The following is a 23,316-nucleotide window of genomic DNA, read 5'->3' as shown; positions in this document are numbered from 1 at the left end:
ATACGTATAATATAGGACTAGATCCAGCCATGCCTTTTTCATAGAGGATCTATGTCCAGTGGAAGTTCATAAATGAAGGGAAAATAACTATTCGTTATATCTCTTTGATTCCTGAAGAATGATTTAAATACTGAGAGACTTTATGGACAAATTTGGAGATGGCAGTAGAAGTTTTAGGAATAAGCAGTAATTGAGAAATCTGTATGATACTCAAAGTATACCTCATGTTTTCATACAAAGAATATATTTGAAACTTTGATGGGTGCTTGTGTCACTGAAGTCAACTTTAATATGAGAAAACCTTGACCTTTACTTTGGCTTTTGAACATTTTCCCACAAAAGACGGCAAAAGATCTTATGTCCAAATCTTTATTTCCTTCAGACAGCTTTGTACAATTCTACAGAGTGCTTTTCCTCAGACCCCAAAATTACAAAGTGAACATTGAAAAGTCTAAGCACATGGAGACTTGTGTGCTAACAACATTAAGACAAACAAAGAGTAAATGGCATAAAGAAGAACAAAGCTTGCTTTCTTTTCATGGGAAGAGGAGACAAAGGCACTTTGAGCAAACAGCCGCTCAGCAAAATGTTTCTGAAGATTCCATAAAGCTGACCCACACTACAGCAAACATGTGTAACAAGCATAATAGAAAGAGACATGATTGTGCAGATCACTTCACCTTTCCTTAATCAAAAGGTATGCATGGGTGTGTGTGTATGTGTCTCTGTGTATGCCAAAAATCTTGACACAAGGTGTCTGTTTACAATAAAGTGCATTGTTGGGCATAACACAATTTGTATGTAAGCACAGAATCCCTGGTATCTTCATACAAACTGCAACTAGATTTCATTAACGGTGCAGAAGTATGGCTTTAACAAATGGCCATTATCATTCATATATATATATATATATATTGAATATGTATTAAAAAGCACACTTATGCATAAGTAACAAAGTAGGAGGTAGTGGTTTTTTAATATATATATATAAGGCAGTCATTGATTATGTAGCAAAATTATCATAAAATTTAAAGAAAAAACAAATACAATGTTAAATCAGTTTTTACATTATTTTCAAGTGTATATGACTATCTACAGTATAACTAGGCTATTATTCTCCCTCTCCCATTATAAAAAACCTCCCAAACTGATTCCTATTTCTGAAATATTATTTTGGTACTATAAGCTTTTCTAGTTTATTGCATTAAAGCATACATATTTAAATTTATCACTTTAAAAACATGAGAGATCATATACTGTTTCTGAAGCCTGATGGCATAATTATATTTCCAGAGCATAAAACTGTATCCTATATAAATCTGTAAAATCAGATACCAAAAGCTGCCCATACAAAATAGTCACATATTAGTAGTAAACAGGTGTGACAAGCCAAATGATAATTGCCATTTAACCTTTATCTACTGCTAAATTATACACATTACTTAGGAGTCTAGGCATAACATAAACTTAACCAACATTTTTTATATATTAATATAGTTTTCCACATATCTATATATCTTAGATATCAAATGAATTAAAGCAGCAGCATTGATTATTCTTCTTGTGTCAAAAATGTATTGTGAGTGATTTATGTAAACATTCCTATCAGCTTCGGTTCTACTGTTTTTGTTCAACAACTTCCAGATAGATCTTCTTAAAAAATAAAATAAAATAAAATAAAGCAAAACAAGTCATGCTTACATCTCTATATCAGCAGCATATGCCACTTCAGCTACTTCAATTTCTGGCACAAAGTTTTCTACCAGTGACTCATTCCAAGGGGTTTTCCAATCCTCTTTTTCAGACCTGCAGATTCAGATCAATATATTTATCATAAAAATGTGAGCCAGCAAGCTCTTTCTATCACTCAATCCTAATATCTGCTGTATTTTAAAACTACAAGTTTGGGGGACACTGTCTATCTGCAAATTGCTGGGCTCATATTTTATATAATACTCATATCCTATGAGTTATAATGCTGTGCAATCTCTTCAGCAAACAGCCAATTGGAGAGCTAGTGGCATCAATTAATTGACTTTTAATTTCAATTTCATCCAATGACTTTTTGAATGGCAGAAAAGCACTGGAAAACCCAAGTACATGTGGGTACTATATAGAAACTTTGAAGACAAGTAATATAAAATTTACTATGTTGGATTATAATAAAGGCACAATCCTATGTAAAGTATCTCCAGCAAAATGCCTGAAATGTCTGCAGTGCGTTACCCCCAAAGGACTGTTCTAAGCTTGCAGATGATTTGCATTTCAGAGCTTAACTTTAAATAAAATTGCTCAATGATCATTTACCGGGTGTCTTCTTCCAAGGTTCTTTGATCTGCCTCTGTTGCGGATGACTCCACTTCTCCACTGCATTCACTTCCCTCTCCTGACAACTTACAAGACTTTGTTTCCACTAAATTTAAATCCCTGCAACAAAATCAAGGCAGGTCTTTTATTTTAGTTGGAAATTATTATAAAAATGTCTCTGGGGAAAAGCTTCCTTCGTTGGGGAAAATTATGCACATGTATTTAAAAGAGTCATTGCATTCAGTGGAGTTTGCTCCTAGAAATTGGGGATAAAACTGCAGTCTTAGAAGACTTTTCTAGGAATAATTACATTTCATTATTTTAAAGCGCAGCTTTCTACTGATAGAACAAAGCAGTAATTTTCATTATTATTACAATCATTAATATTACACACTGAATGTATGCTGAAAAATGTTCACCGAAGATAAAGTCATCTCTGATATCATTTATTTTGTGTTTGGGATTGTAAAATTGAATATTTCTGAAATTAAATATAAATGGAATATTTAATTCTGAAAAAGACTTTTGCCAGAAAAGCATTCCCCAAGGGACTGCAAGCTCTGTGGCAATTTTCTCATTCTTCTTTTCAAAAAGAAGTTAAGACATGATACGGGTTGTATCACAAAGTCTCACATATGTTCTTGGTGGAGAGATAGAACTTAAAACTTCCTATTTGATTACAATCTCTTCAAGTATTTCCTGCCTTTCGGGCCCCGTGGGCAACCGGCCAACATTAAGATGGCTCTGTTACTATTAATATCCCTTTGTAGATTCTTGTTTAGCTGTATTTTATAGTTTTTAATGCTTTTAATAATTATAATTGTTATTTGTGAACAATGTTTTTAAACTTCGTTGTAGGCCTCCCAGAGTTATTTCTGTTGTGAGTTGGGCAGTTATAGAAATTTGAAAAATAAATCCATACAAGGAAGCATTCAGAAATCCTAAAATATTAGCTTCATATCACTAGCTATGATAGTGAGATTTTGTGGTGAGCAGCTTTGTTTCGGTCTTACCCAAGTCTTTTCTCCATTTCATTTATGTACAATTCTTTTTCATTTAACAACTTTTTCAGAGCTTCCACCTCTTTTTGTTTTTCATTAAGCTCCTTTTGAAGCCGGTAGTTTGTTTCCTCCAAAGTTTCACAAAAAGCCTAGAAGGAAATTTAAATGTTTGAAAGTAAGTTGGGTTTTCTTTTGTAAAAAGCAACACACATACATTGACTTAGTCTTCTTCTACAAACAATTATGAATTATTTTTATATGTACACAAATATCATTTGGATTTGGTTTTCTTTCATTGAAAAGATTATTATGATATAGTAATAATATGATCAAGCTATCATTCCCTAATTATTGGACAAATCTGTAATGAAAATATAACACCTTCAAGGTTTTCTTTTGGCCTCTGATCACGTATTGCTGAATTATGAATTTCAAGCTTCCATTGTAGCAGTAAGATATAAACTTGTAGCACTGACTACCAAGATTTATTCTTACTAATATGTTAGTGATTTTAATAGAATGTCACTTAAATCTGATGAAGTAAATTATTTATGCTGTGTACACTAAGGTTAATTTCATCAAAAAGGGGTGACAAGATAGTTTTGATAAAAATCAAAACTGAGATGAGCTATGCATTACTTACAGTAAGTAAATAAGCCTAGATGATATATATGTGTATATGTATGTGTACACACTATTCAGAGTTTGAAAGACTAATCATGCTATCCTGTTTTATTTTTGGACTTTAACCACAATAAAAAAAACCAAGCAATTAAGGAGGATACTCAAATATCTCTGACATGAATGCTAAGCCCTCTGGTAGCCTCAGCAGATCATAGCACCTAAATGATCTTATCTGCATTCAGGTGCTAATTAGGGCTCTGATTAGTCCTTGGATGAAAAATCATCAGAGTGTATGAATCAGGAAGTTAGAGCTGGACATTAAAGATGCACAAGATTAAAGATGACAAAGGCAAATCATGTTTTTGAAAAAAAAAACGGCATAGATGTGTCTTTATGAAATTAGACTTGAGAATGCCTTTTCCTTTTTTTTACAGCCACCATTTTGTGAAGTAAATTATATACTTAAATTATATGCTTTGGTTAAGATAACCAAATAATTTTTGTTAGATACCCATTTATCATCCATATGTGACAAATATTGTATGGCAGTTCTACATTTTCATTGTATGTAAATACAGATCTGAAGTGCAGAATTCTTCCTTTACAGCAAAATATTATGTGTACAGAACTGTTTAGTGTAGAGAATGATGACGCACTGTAGCATGAACAAATCTGTGGAATCTCTGTATAGTTATTTATTATGTTTCCCAAATTCTTTTCCCCACCCTCCAGTGGTGGGTTCCAGGGGGTACGGCCCGGTATGGCTGTACCGATAGGAGCAGTTTGGCACACCTGCCCGCCCGCGCTCCATAGCTGTTTATAACGTGCCTGGCCGGTGCTTGCGTGACCTCCATCGATCAGCTGGGTGTCGCAGGGCAGTGACATGCACATGCTTGTGCCGCGCACATGCCCGACTAGGACGCTCGGCCCTGTGCACAGCGTACTGGCTGCGCCGAGGTCCGGAACCCACCACTGCCACCCCCCCTGTTCTTTTGACTTTCACTCTTTTACTAGATCCATCTCTTTGCATTTTGGTTCCCAGCTCTGTTCAAATACAGTTCATAGATTATTCATTCGATCTATTTTGCTACATGATGACCATGTTTAATCTATAGATAGAGAAAGAACAAAAAGTTGCTGCTATTCACATAAAGGCATTAAGTGATAAAGCATAGGTCACTGTGCAATTAAAATCTTCTCTTCCCTCAGTAAAAACAAATTCCTCTATTGCACTTACCCTGCTCTCTTCAAGGCTATCAAAGGGCCCCGGAGGTTCATCCAAACAAAGAAACTCTCTTACTGCAAGGCTTTGAAAAGAATGGGAAATAAAAGCAATTGTCAATTAAAATACAGGACAATCTGAAATGCATATTGGGAATATGCTAAATGTTGTACAGTAATGCTTTCCCAAATAGGAATTAGCTGAATTATTAAAATTTATAAAGACAGATGCAAACATAATTAGAGACCTGAAAAGGTTTGAATGTAATTTTCTCTCTAGTAAGCATACATGTTATTAAAAAGAGTAAAATATTTTGAAAAGGTGGTTCAAGATAAAAATAAAATAAATAGTTCAGTTGCACATCATTTTCTTTGAATACGGCAAGTCATGTAGAATTGAAATTTAAAATAATCAACATCATTTAAGGTACCGGTATGCTATAAATGGCCCACTTGTTATACCACACTTTTTCTTCCTGCCTTTTTGTTCAATTTATGCATTACATTTATACAAAAAAGTTCCATGTAAGTATCAGCAGTTATAGATAAGTATGTCCTCATTTTTTCTCAACACATTGCTACCTAACCCAATTTGTAGAATTATTTATTTTACGAAGTCTATCCTAAGATTCCAATTAAAGCTCTAAATAGCTGTAGCTACTGCATAAATACTATCAAATGGAAAAAAAACCTCACATTATAAGATAATTATAATTTCAGTATATCTATTATAGAAGATATTCAGTGTGTGTGTGTGTGTGTGTGTGTGTTAAAAAACCTCAGGGACAAGATCCGGCTAGAAAACCAAGGAGTCTATGAAATACCATGCAAAATCTGCCCAGCCACATACAATGGACAAACTAATAGGAGAATAAATGCACGCATCCCAGAACACAAGAACGCAATCAGAAAAGAAGAAAAAACTTCCTCCCTTTTCCAGCACCTTAAAGCAACAGGACATGAAATTGATTTTGAAGGAACCAAATTACTCTCCAAAACTGAACACTTCAACAAGAGAATAATTATGGAAGTTACCGAAATAGAGAAACACCCCACAACATGAATAAGCATGATGATACCTCCCACCTACCAGACATCTGGAAACTAGCTCTAGTCAATAAATGAGTCCAAGACACAAGAACCAACACAGGACCCAGAACAACACAGGACACCATCACCAATCACCCTCACCAAACATCAATTCCATCAACCAATCAAGATGTGACAACATAGCCAACCAATCCGTTTAAAGCAACAAAGCCAACATTTCACATCCACCCACCTATATTTATAGAAGAACGGCATCACACTTTGCTCGCACAAGCACGAAGCGAAACGCACTAGCCTGAAGATGATGAGTGTGACCTCATAAAAACATCACCAAGATACTGTCAATCTTACATGGGAAAAGACCCGAATACGCCAAGATCTGCATATATATATATACACTATATTGCCAAAAGTATTCGCTCACAACTGCTTCTGATTATGTGGATGGGGTGAGCGAATACTTTTGGCAATATAGTGTGTGTGTGTGTGTGTGTGTGTGTGTGTGTGTGTGTGTGTGTGTGTGTGTATGTATGTGTATATATATATATATAAGATTTCTTTTACAACCCCCGGTATGCCCAAATATGGGAGGAAGATCACTACTTCCATTCTCTGTCCTTCGGCTCGTCACAAGAGACCATCCAGGCAGAAACCCAATATTTTTACTGTTACCTTTTTGTTACATTTTGTTGTATTTGTGCTGATAAATAAATGAAAGAAAGAAATCTAATAGATACCTTTCACCCTTACATACCTTACATACACACACACAAACACACACACACGCTGGTCTTTTCCCGTGTAAGATTGAGATTGTCTTGGCAACGTTTCAGCGAGGTCTCACTCGCCATCTTCAGGCTGGGTTCCATGTATAAGTTCCATGTACAAAACTCACTCCACTTCATAGAAACAATAAAGAAACAAAACCTACAACCCAGCGACCTACTTGTGAGTTTCGATGTCATATCCCTCTTCACCCAAGTGCCTATAAAAGAAGCCTTGACAGCTACCCAGAACAAACACAACCCCCCTAAACACATCCTGGACCTGACTAACCACTGCCTAACCAACACATACTTCATTCATAAAGGACAAAGATACAAACAGATAGAAGGAGCACCCATGGGATCACCCCTCTCACCCGTCATCACAAACTTATACATGGAACATTTTGAAACTAACACCTTAGATAAATCTGAACCCAAACCCAAACTCTGGCTTAGATATGTTGATGACACTTTCGTGATTTGGCCAAACGGGAAAGAAAAACTGGACAATTCCTCACACATCTTAACAGCCCACACCCCAAAATACAATTCACCATGGAAATAGAAGCAAACAACCAACTTCCCTTTCTGGATGTCCTGATCTACAAAAAACCCAATGGCTTCCTAGGACACACCATCTACCAGACAAAAACACACACCAACCCCTACTTAAACGCACAATCCCATCACCACCATGCACAGATCAACTCTGTAGCCAAGACCCTCATCTCCAGAACCAAACGCCTAGCTGACAAAGACCACCTGAAAACTGAATTACACACTCTCACAAAAGTATTAATCTCCAACGGATTCCAAAGAAAAACAATTACCAACCTAATCCAAAGGGAGATTCCTCCCAAAAACCAAGATACAGAACAGGACAACGGCATCGCCCTCCTCCCTTATATCAAAGGCACCACAGATAAAATTCTCCACAAACACAATATCAAGACAGCCTTCAACACTGACCAAAAAATAGCCAACACACACACATACACACAAATGAAAATTGTTTTTTAAAAATCAAAATTGATTTTAAAAAATATACTACAGGTTAATTGTATGTGAAAAGTTCTAACAAAGTAAAACCCTGAATATTGACTATTGTCAGCACAAAATTCCTACCATAAAGTTACAAAAGTCTTTTATTTTTTTCATCTGATATGTTTGGAAAAGGTCATCTTTTGTAAATATTATTATGTTACAGTGGATATTTTTATTGCTAGCTGAACTGCTGTTTTGAAAAGAAGTGTGATGGGGCTGCAAAAGGCCATCTTAGAACTACTTCATCTTTTAATGAAGTACTGCTGCTTCTTATTGTCCAATTTGTCCTGGACTTTATTTGTTCTGTAATACATTCAGAAAGAACTGTCAAGTTAGAAGGACAATTCCAAAAATACGTAATTATAAAACTGAATATTTTGTAACCAATATCAAAGCATGATAATAAAGTGTACATTTCTATGTGCTTATCTAAGCATGTCAGTTGCCTTTACAATGACAGGTAACTTCAATAGGGTTGCAGCTTATAGCCTGTATAACAGTAGTCATCCTATGTATATAAGAAGCAAAACTTTTATCAAGGAAAAAATGCAGCTTAAATGTGCAATAACTCTCTCACAACCACATTTGAAAATAAGCCTCAGATGGCAATATGCTTCTAGGTGCTAAATATAGGGGGGAGGGGGGGAATCCACACAGAACTTTTATCTTCATTCCTTAATACAGAGAACCAACTAGCTCTTATTTGAAACAAGATGTAATGTAGCAAGCTACTTTAAACATATTGTGTGTAATCTAACCATATAGTGGAATGAGGTAGCCAACAAATTGGCTAAAATCTGGTTGATTTTGGGTTTTTGTTAGCAGGATTTCAGGGAAGAGAATTTTAGTTTTAGATTTTAGGGCACCTGATAGCTGTTACAAAATACTGTATTGAGATTACAATTTAATAGCAATCACACTTAGGACTTATATACAGCTCTCTATGGGTAGTTTACAATACCAGCACATTGCTGATCACAATCTGGGTCCCCATTTTATTGACCTGAGAAGGATAGAAGGCTGAGTCAATCTTGTTATTTTTTTAACAAAAAAAACCAAGATAGTAACAACATTTATCAGTTATTACTTATGTGTCTTCTACAAAAAGTTGTAATAATAGCAGTAAAAAAACATTTATGCTTGTATTCATATCTTGCTCACTAATTATGCTGAAAATGGAAAAAAACACTGAACCCCATTTTTAGATTTTCCTGCAGCATCGAGCAATTAATATTGATGGACTGAGGAAAGGAAGGAGAAGAAAGAAAACAACCACATAGCTTCGGTTTTAAATATTCACACATGGGCAAAACTCACTAATAAAATCTTACCTATCATTATCATCCACAAAAGTTTCACATATAGCACTATAGAATCAGTACAGTATGTTTCACTATATTTCATACATACCAGAAAAAATATAAAGAGAAACATGCACTCATGATTCAGAATTAAGAAGTGTCTTTTACAATTGGAAACCAAATAGCTAATCAACAATGCCTTCACGCATTGTTATTGCTTACAAGTGAGATCTGAACTTTTAATTATTGTTCTTCTTAATAATTTTCTTTTAAATTTTTTTTAAATTTTTTTCAAAACAAACACAACACAAAGAATCCTCCTTTTTTACATACTGTAGTTCAGTTGGTTACAAAATACTTTCGTGCGTCTCTTCCACAGTCATCAATCATAATTCATATTAATTCAAGTATTTTAACTCAGGTATTTATACATATTACCATCATCATACCTCCATTTTCATTTGTCTACAATTGTTTAAACGTCCTTCATCATAAAATATATCAAGATTTAAAACATAAACATATACTGGCATTTCATCTACTATTTCTAAAATCCTCCAATAACACTGAATCCTGATGGCCTATTCTAGCTAAACATCCATAATATCTAGTAACAAAATTGTTTAATCCTCCTTACCAAATCACTGTTTACAATTTACATCCAGTTTCCTTATTTTGTATACATACGTACGTACGTACATACATACATACACATACATACATATATATATTCCTTTGTATCATTATCCCTCCTTTATTTGACTGTATCCTGTATAATAACATTTTCCCCTCTAATAATCAAAATTTAACTAAATTTAACTTAGTTCTTTTTATTAGCCTTTATATATAACCAAAAAGATTTCTAATCTTCCCTTCATGGGTACCATTCAAATATTCATATCCAATTATTACTTATCATAACAATATGTATGTATATATTATTATCATTATCAATTATTTATTTGACTATATTTGACTCTATATTTATTTGACTATAAAGGCTTGCATGAATTCTATCCATGAACATAGCATTTAAAAAGTAAGATAACCCACTGTCCAAAACCATTCAAAGCTTAATTCCGCCGCTTATTTCTTCTGTTCTCAAATTTAAATTAACTTTAAGTTTTTTATAGGCAGTCTCTTTTAAAATGACAAAAATTCCTCACCATCTGGAAACACTTTCTCTTTCCGTATTCTTCCATTTTGAAGCTGCCCTGACTTCATCAGCCTAATGGCTGGATTTTTTGTCGCCGGCTTGAAGAACTTCTCTTGGATCCATCAGAGACTTTGCGATGTCCCTGAGATCAGCAAGATATATTCTTCCTGTTCACCGTCTCTGCGGGACGGTTTAGGTCCAATTGGACCACCCAGCGGCAAAAGTATCGGCTGAAGTCTCGGAGCATCGAGACTGCACGTCTGTATCGTCACAACATTGGCTCCCCCTCCCCTTAATAATTTTCTTAATAATACTTCAGGTATTATTAAAAGAAAAATAATATTTAATATCCACAAAAGCAACAAAATCCACAGATTTAAGTCATAGTGTGCCTGTCTGGTATTGTTTTGTTTTAGCACATTATGAAAACCCAGCCACTGTGTCATATTCAACAAACCATGGTTAAGTAAAAATAAAGCTAAAAATAAAGTCTTTTTACAAAAGTGTTCTGAAAAAAGTTTGTGCAACTGCAATATTAAAGGTTGAAACATCTGGAATAGACAACAAATATGCTCTAAGATTATCTAAAGTTAAACCAAATGCTTATGTAGCAGAGCTGATGGTTGTCTACCAAGTGGTATCTATTTTTGTCACTACTGTTCTGTCTCTCATTCAGTCATTCACACATTCCCTGCTTCTGTATTGAAATATTCAACAAGAGTACATAAGGTACAACTTTTCTCAACCAACTCTCAATCCTTATATTCATTCTACTCTGGCAAGACATTACAATCACTATTTTGAACCTCTACTATTAAAAAAGAATAAAACCTCTGAAATTGAACCTTGCAGTCTCAGGATTATTTAAAATGTAAAACATTGCCAAATTCTTCTAGTCTTATTCAATATTTTGTTTACAGAATAAAATTATTTACACCCTCTGGAAAAGTAACAGTGCTATTTAAATGAGGAAAAGAAGAGCTGCAACATCTGCTAAGATGAGAATAGTGTTAAAAAAAATACATACCAGTTGGCAATGTCTTTGTGAGCTACTAAATTCTGTAGAAATGCTTGGAGTCCTAGCTGTCTATCTTCTAAGAAGTCAGGATTGTAATTATCCTTGAACCAACGCTTTGGGGGCAATGCCAGTCGAAAACCAGGAAACATATCTTTCAGCTGAAAACATATATCAGAAGGTTATTGTATACAGAATCATAATTTCTGTAGATAAGAGGGAATAGTAACATTATACTATCAGAGTTATAAAAAGTCAGTGGTTAATGCGTCAGGCTAGAAATCAGGAACGTTTGAGTTCTAGTCCTGCCTTAGGCATGAAAGCCAGCTGGGTGACTTTGGGCTGGTCATTCTCAGCTCAGCCCACCTCACAAAATTGTTATGGAGAAGCAAGGAGCATTAAATATTTTAGATGCCTCACGTTACTTATTAAAATAATAAAAGTGGTATAAATAAGTAAGTAAAGTAAGTAAGGTAAGTATATAAATAGGTAAGGTAAGGTAGGGTAAAGTAGGATGGGTAGAAGGCAGGCAGGCAGGGTAAAAACTGGGAGACTGTGAATTCCAGTCTAGTCTTAGGCATGAAGCAACTAGGTGACTGTGGGCTAGTCCCTCTCTCAGTCTTAGAAAAAGAAGAATGGCAAATCACTTTCAAAGATTTTGCCAAAAAAAAACTATAGGGAGGGTTTTTAAAAAAAAAATGCAGGCAGTCATCAAAAAACAAGAGTGAAGAAGCATTCATGCATGATATGTCCACACTCACACAAAAAGAGTTACAGCAGTTTAGCAATGATGCTAACTTTCACTTTGTATTTCAGATTTGTATTAACATTAGATTAGCAACATTTCCCAAAGTTGCACTTTCCAAATTAGACAACTTTTCATGCTCTACTTTATTATACTCAGTGATTCATCTTATGAATACTGTATGTATATTCAAGGAAGTTACCTATCTTTAGATATGTAAAATAGAAGCTAACCATATCATATCTAAGGTGCAAAAATTTTCCTTTTTACCCATCTATAGTAGTAGTTTCCACATATTTAAAGCCTACCTGTGGTACACCTATTAAATGTATATATAACTCTATTATAAATCAGTCACTTTCTCTCAGAACCTTTTCACATCCTTTGATAATTGTATGTGAAATAGAAACAGCATTTAATTTTCATTCATTCAGTTCAACAGTAAACATGTCAGGCAAATGATTTAGGACTCATATCTACATTTATTTTCTTTGAAGGCTGCAAGCTTCAATTTCATTTAACTCATTACACAGGATTGCTATAGCTCATTTCCACAAATACCGTATTTTCACGACCAAAAGCCGCACCGGATTAAAAGCCGCAGTATCAATTAACGTTAATTTTTTAAACTTTTTCCACATATAAAGCGCACCGGGTTATAAGCCGCGCTCAGAGACCCGGCTCCCCTTGGTTCCTCATCGAATCACGTGCGCAGGTTGCAACTTGGAACTCCGTCTGCCCGAGTTGGGGCATTTTCTGGCTTGGGACGCTCCGGCGGCTTCTTCGGGAGGCAGCCCGCCGGCTTCGGCGAAGGCTGGGACGGAGAGCGCGGCGACCGTGGAGCATGTGTAAAGTACTTTCGCCCCCACGCCGGCCCCCCTCACCGCGCGCCGGCCTTCGGGGATGAAGGGGCAGGACTTCCCGGGCGGAAGGCATGCCTGGCTCTGCGGCTCCAGCCCCAGCACCTTTCGGCCGAGCCTCTCCCGCCAGGCGGCCGCCTTCCTCCGCTGAGCGGCCCCGCGCAGCCTCGCCACCCCGGGAGATCGCCAGCGCGGGGGCCTGGGGCGCCGCGGCCAGGGAAGCCAAACCGGGCGGCGGCGGGCAGGGCGCCCAGGTTGCGGTCCCCGAGGCGGGCGGGTGGGCGCACGTGGCAGGCGTCGGCTAGCGGGACGTTTCTGGCGCGGGAGGCTTCGGGCTCCGCTGCTCTCCCGGCTCTTGCCCGGCCGGCGTGGTGTGCTGGGAAGACCGGCGCCGCACCGGCCACCCGCGCGCCCTTGACCGGCAGCGCAGAGCCGGCTGGGGCGCGGAGCGGAGTTAGGCAGGGCGACTGCCGGGGCGGATGGGGTGCTCGGCGCCGGCAAATCCTGAAGGGCTGAGCCGGTCAGCCGTCCCTTCTGCCGTCCCTTCTTGCGGCGGCGGGGGTGACGGAACAGCTCAGTCTATAGGGGCTGGGAACTGGGTGGCTCTCTGCTCGCCCCCCGGTCTCCGACTGAGAAAGTAGCGAGGTTGAAGGGAGAGACCCGAGGGACGTGTGCATGCTTGCGAGCTTCAAGTTTGAGCGTTGGGAGGGAGAGATTTTCTATCTTTTTCCACACATAAAGCGCACCGGGTTATAAGCCGCACTGCTGGTTTTTGATAAAATTTTAGGATTTTCAGTGCGGCTTATGGTCGTGAAAATACGGTACATTCAGTGTCAGTGCAATGTGCTTGGGAGTTTGCATCACTTAAACATAACCTAAACATGATCATTCAGCAATGAAAATGTAAGCACTGTTGACAATTATCAAAAATATTATCTGTAGTTTCTGGAATACCAATTGTTAACTTTTGTGTAACTGGAAACATTTGAAAAGAGTACTGGACATATACTAAATACTATCTTTGGAAAAACTCTAACTGCAAAATGCTATATTTTTAACAGGTACTGTGAATCTTTGCTTTAATTTTGAACAACAGCTTACTGTTAGATACAATAGCTGAAAGCACCTATACACAGTGTTGGATTCACATGTTCTGGTCTCTCATCCAATCAGATTGTATAGAATATATCTTTACAAATTAGCTTTTAAATCAAATATATATTGTCTTTATGGCAAATAATAGATGTATTTTCATGCAATATTTTATGCTGATTTTCATATGTGTTCATTTTTATTTTTAACTTTTCAAAGTAATTTATGAAACATAGGAATAATATTAAATTTGTAATAGTAATTACTGATTGGCCTATTTAAATGCATGTACCTTGTCATTAAGCCTGGAGAAGTCTGTATACCTTCTGAAAACTACCCAGTTTTCTTCTGGATTTTTCTTCACAAGTATTTTGTAAACCTATTAAAACAAAAAAGACAAAGCCCTATTCAAATAGTTTCAGGAAACAGCATGTGTAGCAGACTTCTCATATTTCACTGTAGTTATTGAATAGTTCACATAACTTATTCTTTGTTTACAGAACCAACCAACCATTAACAGATGAGGCAAAGTTTACAGAACTTTAAAAAAGAACTTTTTTCATACAAGTTCAGGATAGATATAGTTTCTACTAGCCAAGATGAACTAATTAATGGTTTCAGCCAGTACTTTTAAAAACTGATTTCATAAGCACATCAGATTGCTGCAAATTATATACATGTACAATTTATTTAAATTATATTTAATCTGAAGAATATTTAACTATAGTCCTTGTTTCCTGGGATATATTATTATACCTTATCCATGCCTCAATTCTGAAAGGTATTGTGTTGAATGAGACAAGATTGGAGAGTGTTTGTCATTTCAGCAACTTGCATTACATGTTTTTTTTTTCAACATGTAGCTTTTATTGATTATATTTGTGAATAAAGATGGCAAGAAAAAAGCAAAGTTCTTCCTATTCAAAAATGCATTCAGTGAGGCTGATATCAAGGGAAATAAGGTTGCAAATTATCACGAATCTATGTATCAGATACTATCTCCATTACAAAAGTAGCTTAACATTAGACTGTAAAAATTATGGTAATATCAGGGGTGAAATTCAGCAGGTTCTGGAGAACCGGTAGTGGAAATTTTGAGTTGTTCGGAGAACCAGAAAATACCACCTCTGGTTGGCCCCAGAGTGGGGTGGGAATGGAGATTTTGCAATATCTTTCCCCTGCCACATTCACTAAGCCACTCCCACAGAACCGGTGGTAATAAAATTTTAATTTCGCCACTCGATAACATTATTTTATGTAAATCTAGACATGCTTAAAATTACCCATGTAGGTAAAACTGAACAGGATTAAAATATACAAATCTAAAGCATGTATGATAATCAAGAACTGTGCTGAAACCAGTTAATTTTACACAAGTTTAGCAGTTTCACATAGCATTTAAGAGATACTAGAAAATAAGAACTGGTTTCCTATACACCAGTTCTTTATTTTTATTTATAGAATTTATATAGCAGCCTATTTGCCCATGGTGACTCAACGCAGCTTACAGAATATAAAACCACATTTAAAACAATAAAACTAATGAAAAGAATCAAATAATTTAATATAGTATAATATAATAAAATCACCCCCACCCCCAGCAGATCTCACAAGCCATTTAATGGATTCCATCCATATTATTACAACTTACAAATATTACAACTTACAGTGAATTTTGCTCTCTCCTCCATTACTTCATAACCAAGTATTGTAGGAGTAGCAGGTCGATCTTCCCAGTTCTCCAAGATATTTTGATCAGTTGTTTCCAATGGTTGAATATAATATTCCATAGAAGTGTTTAAACCTAACATTTTAGTCCTAACAAGTGGACTATTGCAAGGACATGAAGTAGTACCAATCTCATCAGGAATACTCATTTTTTTAAAGTTGCTTTTAGACGACTCTTCTATCTGTCCCTTTGAAGAATCTGAACATGTTGAAATACTCCCAAGAGATGATCTTCTTTGGTTTCTATTTATGGTAAAATTAGTAGAACTTCCTATAGGAATTGGAACAGGAACATATGGAGTAGTCATCCTTCATCAGAAAGTTTAAGAAAGTTTATATATGTCCAAATTGTTGAGCTTAAATGATTCTCTCGTTTTAATTTTTTTCACAGGTATCTGGAAGGGTAAAGAAAGTTAAAAAGTAATTCAATTGTCCTTTCAAGAAAAAATTCAAATTAAATGACAAAAAAGTATGGAACATTATATATAAAATATATGATTAAATAATAATTCTACAAATCAAGAGTACAATTTAAGGTTATTAAATATCATAAAGTATTTTCATGGTGAAGTATAAAAACTAGAAACCTCAAAGCAAACCTCAAACCAAACCTAAAGAGAAGCAAACAGGGATATTAAAATGTATACCTGTATACATCTTTCCAAATATATTCCCATGCCATATTAAAAAGTAACAACAGAAGAGTTATTTCAATCAGCTGATGAGTACAGAAATTTGCCATTTTTTAAAAAAATTAACTAACTGAAATGGAATGCCATGTCCTAAAACTCATTTCACTATCCAGTACAAAAGAAAGTTCTGATTTTGAAAATATCAATATAGTATAATTTAATATCATCTAATTATGTCGTTATGCTTATAACAATATTTTTAAAAGAACAAAAACATCAGCACTGGTTTTCTCTATCATGATTGTCATCCCAGAAACATATATGGGCTGGATATACAATATTTAAAACTGGATCACTCCACACCTCCACCTAACACTAGAAATGCTCATAATACTCCCATTGTTTAATTACAGGCAAAAGTACATAATAATACTTGACCTAAGCTGAGAACCATACTGACATAAAACCATTGAAAGTAATTTCATTTAAAAAAACAATACTTTGAACCATGTCATTTCAGTCTTTTTTGTAACCTCCCTTCTCATATTGTAATGCAGACCTTACAGTTTCTTTTACAGCACGAGATCTCTATTAATTTTCCCTTTTCTTCCAACTTCTTCTTCCTCTTTCTTCTGCACCCTCACTCTTTGTGTGAAAAGTAATTTGTGCTAACTTAGCCATTTTAATTGCTATCATATTTCTGCCTCCTTCAAGAGAGCCAAGTAGAACTCTGGGAATGCAGACATGAACGTGGCATGAATGTATTGTTCTCAGCTGTGTTTGGATATACCTAACAATAAGAGTATACATTTTTTGACAGCTTTCCAATTTAGAGTAGAACATTAGGCTATCCAGGAAAATTATAGTTTAAGAAAGAAATTGCTCTCTGAAACTTGCACCTAAATACAACCATGTATTTAGCAATCTTTCAAAGATAAAATGCATTGAGAGAGGTGACTTATGATTGGCTTTCATATTTATGTCTGCTGTAGGTCATGTGATCAAAATTCAGGCATGTATTTATGTTGGTTGCAATATTTTGGAGTCACGTGATCACCATTTATTATCTTTCCATCCAGCTTTGACTAATGTGGAAAGGTGGACTCACTTAACCGCATGGTTCATTTAGCACCTGCCATAATTTCCTTCACAGCCATGGCAAAAAGGTCATGGTTGCAGATCCCTAAACAACTGCCTTGCTTAGCAACAGAAATTTTGGTTCCAAATGCAGTTGTAAATGAGGATTACCTATACAGCTTTCCAAAGTATTCACCAGGAACATAGAAAACGAGAACTGCATTGTGAAGAAGCCTTAAAGTTGATTATGCATTGTTCCAGCACTGTACTGAATGTTTCAGATGGAGCTATTGATAGAACTTAGTGAATTCCGGCATGCTTCTACGATAGATCACTCCTAAGACCAATGCTGAGCAAAGAGAATTAGAGGATGCAGAGCTGGTCATTTTATCCCCCCAAAAAACCAAACCACCTCTAAATTCCAGCGTAGCAATCAGAAAGACAACGCCCACAAAATATGCTGAGGTTAGACTTTTTAAAACCATGACTGAGTAAAATAATAATTGTGGTCAATTTCATAAATAAAATTTGTTCACTAGAAAACCAAAAGTATAGTTGTGCCTGTCTGGCCCAAAATCAAGAATGACACATGATATATTGTATGTGATGATGGGGTGTTCCCCCCCCCTTTTTTTTCTCTCTCTCCTTTTCCCTCTGGTTTTTTTTTTCCTATTGTTATGTGATGTTGTCTATGTAATAAAAAATAAAATTATTATATATATATATAAAAAAGAATGACACATGGTAATTTTATTCAAGCTGAGTTCTTTATTGTTTCATACCTAGAGGCAAAATCTTACCAGACTGAGTACTCTGGTATCTGCATCTACCATATTCTCTTAAGATATACTGGAGGGGGGCTGTTTTCACCTTTTTATCACACATAATATCTGAACTCAGCTGCCTTTTACTCCTCTGGAATGCACCCCTCCTTCCTGAAAATCCATCTCTTTACTACCATCACCTTATCCAATATTACACTAGAAGTACAACAGCTGTTACTACTTGTATACCATCAATATACTTTCATCCCAACTCACCTCACAGGTTATTTTTGTGGGGAAAACAGGAAGGAAGAACATTACCGGTATGTATGCCTCCTTGACTTATACAAAATGAAGGCGAGAGAGAAATGTAATAATCAATAAGTAACTGGATGCATAGAATCAAACTGTCTTGTGGAATTGATTTCAAACTACTAGACACTTGAAAGGTTCTCAAGGATGAAGTAGGTTTCAAGGGTTGAAGCTACTAGATAAGCAGCAGAAACTTCTATAGGAAAGTTATAAATCAAACTTTAGCAAAGGTTGAATTATGTGTATAAAGCACCTTATCTTCAGTTGGGTTAAAGATTTTAAAAAAAATATTGTAAAGGAAAAAAAAACTCACTTTGGCCACTTTAAGATGCATTTTAAAATCTTGGACCTAGAAAAACTAAGCAATGAATTTTGCTCACAACTTCTAGAATCAGTGCAGTGTGAATTTCTAAACTTTTGAATTAGTGGACTTATTTGGAATCTAATAAATACAGTATATCTATTCACTTCGTTACTGCTTTGTTTTCTTTGTCACTCCAAATATAAGGCTCTTGCGTGGCTGACATTAGGCACTCAAATAAAATGAGTGCCAATGGAAGGATGTCACTGTGGGTGTGACTCGTTACAAAACACCAGGTATGAGAAAGCAAACTTGTGACTCTATCCAGCTTCTTAGAGTGTGCTCTACTACCCTAGCTTGCAATCCTTTTTCACTGATTTGGTGGATAGTCTTCTAAATAAACAAGTGTAGTTTTTGAAGATTATACATGAAAGACCAGAATCTTTTTTATAATAAACATTCTATTTTACTCTGGAGCATGTCTATTTTGGTCTCTTCTTTTTTAACTGAAAGAATCAGCAATAACAAAAACAAAACTAAGAGGATCAGACCACTAAGAGGCCTTGGTGGCTGCAAAACAGTATTTTTGAGGGTACAGTGTTAGCAATTGCAGTAATACAAGAACTTCTCAAATTACCTATGAGTTTCCAACCCAGTGTTTTCAAACCTTAGCAACTTGAAGAATCTGGCTGGGTAATTCTGGGAGTTGAAGTCCATGCATCTTCAAGTGGCAAAGGTTGAAAAATGTGATTCCTAGACAATACATGGTAGAAGATCCATTATAAACCCACCCCCACCCCCCAATGCTAAGGCAATTATGGGTACCTGTCATCTTAAAGTTAAAGAAAAAGCAAAATAATAAACCATGGAAAAGAAATGCAGTACCTGTATTTAGTATTTAAGGCAAATATTCCAGATTTGTGGATATTTCCAGATTCATATTAAATGCATGTAAAATGTTTGTTTGAAAGCAAATTTTCAAAATGAAACATAATTTACCAAACCGACATTAAAAGATGTAACAATATCAATTGTAAGAGAAAGATGAGAAAAAGGTATGTATTGATTATAAGAAAAGAAACTAACTGTGAAATGTACCTAAGGAGCTAGGAGAGTCTCATAAATTATCTGAATCAGGCAAACTGCTTCATAATTTTGAGTATATATTCAAATATCAAAAGGATTAAGCTGACAAATGAACATTTCAATCTGCAAATTCAGAAAATATGACATACCAAAGGAAAGAACACTTGTCAAAATAATTGTTTATAAATAGAATTAAAATCTAGAAGCCTAGAAGTTATTTCATGATTTTTAAAATAAATTTAAGATTATTTATTCCTTCCCTCTTCAAATTAAATAAACATCAATTCAAATGGAACAGCCAGTGATGTCAAAAGAAAGAAAAGATAGACAGTCTTACCAAAAAATATCTTGCACAACTTCGCAAAACTTTTTTTAAAAAAAGACTATGCATGTTTTAGTATAAATCCAGGCTGGACAACAAGGTCCCAAAATACTGTGGGAGATCAAATTACATCAACAGATGCAATTTATGGGCAACTGGGAATTGGGCAAGGATGCCATGAAAAGTGAAAGCACCACACATGACATTAAGAGTGGCAAACATAGTATGCCCATTTCCTCAGATACATCCAATTTTATATATTTTATGCCGAAAAATATAAATATATAAAACATAAAGATATATATGCAATATCTATCTATCTATCTATCTATCTATCTATCTATCTATCTATCTATCTATCATCTATCTATCTATCTATCTATCTATCTATCTATCTATCTATCTATCTATCTATCTATCTATCTATCATCTACCTACCTACCTCCCATTTATAACGAGACGGAAAAGATCTCTTACACGTTGAAATTGTGTTTTACTTTTGATTTTCACTTCAAGTCTTCTTGAATACCTTTTCCACCCTGGATTAGCTCATCACATGATGCTCGGTCTAAACCACGAAAGTTTATGCCGCAGCACAGCTCTTAGTCGTAAAGGTGCCCGGACAATCTTTCCATACTTGAGTAAGTTAAGCAATTGTTTCTCTCTTGGGAGAGGATTCCGTAGAAAGCAAGCAGCAAGCGAAAGCAGACGAGCGCGAGGGACCGGGGCAAAATCCCGCACAATCCCTGGGGGGGAAAGGCACGCACACCCTCCCGCCGCAGTGCGAGGTCCTCTTCTCCGTCCGAACGCTGGCGCACCCTTACCTTGCGGGGCAGCAGCTGGGCGCTTGCTTGGCTCTCCTGCCTGCTTCGTCTCGCCTTTCGCGGGCAAGTGCCAGAAGCAGCTCGCCTCCCACCCCGTGGAGAAGCGAGGAGGAAGGGGCCGCGCAAAAACCTGTTGCGAGGGGCGGGAGGTTGCTTGGACACGCCGCAATCCCCTACCGCCCGAGCGGCTACTGGTTTAGTCAGGCCGTCGCGACTACATCTCCCGAGATGCATCACGGCTCCATCCGAGAACGCTGCCTCTTTGGAACTACATAACCCAAGAGGCATCGCGGGCAAAGAAAGCCGTGAGTCGGCGTATTCGCGTTAAAGCCTGACATCTTAAAGTCACACCTCCTACTTTTTCCTTCGGGTAGAGCCGGCTGCTGCTGGGATTTGCAGTTCTTGTGGGCGGAGCAAATTTGCGCGAAAGGTATTAAAAGGTAAGGTTGGGTTCAGGTTGAATCCGATTCTTGCGTCTTATGTCCCCGCCCTCTACTGGGAAATCTTTACCTAGGGAAAGCAAATTAAACAGACACCGACACAGGAACACAAAATGTGGGCTGGAGAGTTAGGATGGGAGAAAAAAAAAAGAGACTCTTTGCCTAACAAAAAGGAGGAAGAAAATAAAGATCTTAAGGCACAATAGAACAGAGATGTCTCTAATCTGAAATATGATTTTGTTTTTAAAGTTGTATTTCAAATCAATTCTTCCAATCATTCAGGCCATGGTGGCTCGGTGGTTAGAGTGCAGTACTGCAGGCTACTTTTGCTTACTGCCGTCTGCCTGCAATTTGAGGGATCGAATCTCACCAGGGTCAAGTTTGCCTCAGCCATCTTTCTGAGGTCCTAAAACGAAAACCCAGATTGTTGGGGGCAATATGCTGACTCTGTAAACTGCTTAGAGAGGGCAGTAAAAGCACCGTGAAACTGTATATAAGTCTAAGTGCTATTGCTATTTTGGGATATGTAGTATGTCACACAAATATATGTCAAAATTTGATTCCAATCTGCAGTACAATCTAAATAGCAGTACAAGACTTACAACCATTCATTTAGTGAGTGTTCAAACTTACAAAGACACTGAAAAAAGTAACATAACCACTTTTCACACTTAATGACCATTGCAGCATCCCAATAGTCCTGTGAACAAAATTTGGATGCTTGGCAACTGGTTCATATTTATGACGGTTGTGTTGTCCTGGGATCATACAATTCACCTTTTGACAAACAAAGTCAATGGAGAACCCAGATTCAATTTACAACTGTGTTACTAATTTAACCAACTGCAAAGATTCACTTAAAGGCCATGGCAAAAAGGATGTAAAATGGGGCAAAACGTGCTTATCAACTGTCTTTACTTAGCAAAGGCCATTTTGAGCTCAATTGTGGTCATAAGTTGAGGACTACCTTTATGAAATCATTTCATAGGATGTTGACTTCTTGATAAGCCAAGGCAGCAGCATATTTTATAGCAATAGTCTTTGCTTCTGATTCAAAGAAAGGGGGAAACAAACATATTAACCTGCTTTTGAAGAACGGGTCTTATTGATTTTTGTTGCAGACTTTTCATTACCCAACTAGGTAGCATCAACAGTGTTAGATAACTGATGATGTTACCTAGTTGGATAATTAAATAAATTAAATGCTCTGAAGGCACCAACAACTTCAAATTTATATTTCTAGGGAAAGTAGGCAGGCTTTTCTGTGTGGTGACTCTGCTCTAGTGCAGTGTTTTCCAATCATTTAGATGTATGACCTTTCTCCATACATCTCCAGAGAGCATGCTTAATTTTGGCAGTATATTTTGTTGCAGGTTGCCAATAAATGATCAGGATAGTAATGATAGAAGCATCCTAGTCTAAAAGAAAGCATATAATTCTTTTTCTAGATACTTGGGTGTCAGTTCAAGGCAGCTGTACTGTCAAACTTTTTAGCTGTCTATTTTTTTTTAATGAAAACAATCTTCATTAAAAAATACAACATGTGTATTTCAGCTACTTTACTCATAAGTAGTTGCATTGAGAACTGTTTTGCTAGAGCTGTTAATAAACAGTAAGCAGAGAAAGAGAATGGAAGATTAAGTACAA

At 36.4% G+C, this 23,316-nt stretch overlaps 1 protein-coding gene across 4 annotated transcripts in view; it reads right to left on the bottom strand.

The window, feature by feature from the left end:
• Positions 1-21,447, bottom strand: part of SNX16 (sorting nexin 16) — a 36,611-nt gene extending 15,164 nt beyond the window's left edge. For 2 of the 4 annotated variants that reach the window (XM_014064971.2, XM_014064969.2), the window contains exons 1-8: positions 21,230-21,447; positions 15,851-16,306; positions 14,476-14,562; positions 11,499-11,647; positions 5,170-5,239; positions 3,321-3,457; positions 2,308-2,427; positions 1,702-1,806 (exon numbers count right to left, since the gene is read on the bottom strand). In XM_014064971.2, the coding sequence (XP_013920446.1) occupies positions 1,702-1,806; positions 2,308-2,427; positions 3,321-3,457; positions 5,170-5,239; positions 11,499-11,647; positions 14,476-14,562; positions 15,851-16,219 (1,037 nt within the window). In that variant the 5' untranslated portion in view covers positions 16,220-16,306; positions 21,230-21,447. Of the gene's footprint in view, positions 1-355; positions 1,807-2,307; positions 2,428-3,320; positions 3,458-5,169; positions 5,240-11,498; positions 11,648-14,475; positions 14,563-15,850; positions 16,307-20,882; positions 21,193-21,229 lie in introns of those variants that run through there. The other 2 variants (XM_014064970.2, XM_087706910.1) reach the window with 2 other exon arrangements.
• Positions 21,448-23,316: the final 1,869 nt, after the last annotated feature.

The sequence above is a fragment of the Thamnophis sirtalis genome, unplaced genomic scaffold (assembly GCF_051295495.1).
Source record: "Thamnophis sirtalis isolate CommonGarterSnake01/CBP01778 unplaced genomic scaffold, rThaSir2_p1.2 scaffold_2, whole genome shotgun sequence".
In the NCBI taxonomy this organism is placed as follows: domain Eukaryota; kingdom Metazoa; phylum Chordata; class Lepidosauria; order Squamata; family Natricidae; genus Thamnophis; species Thamnophis sirtalis.
The sequence above is the reverse complement of the archived record's forward strand: the minus strand, read 5'-3'. Positions and strand labels throughout refer to the sequence as shown.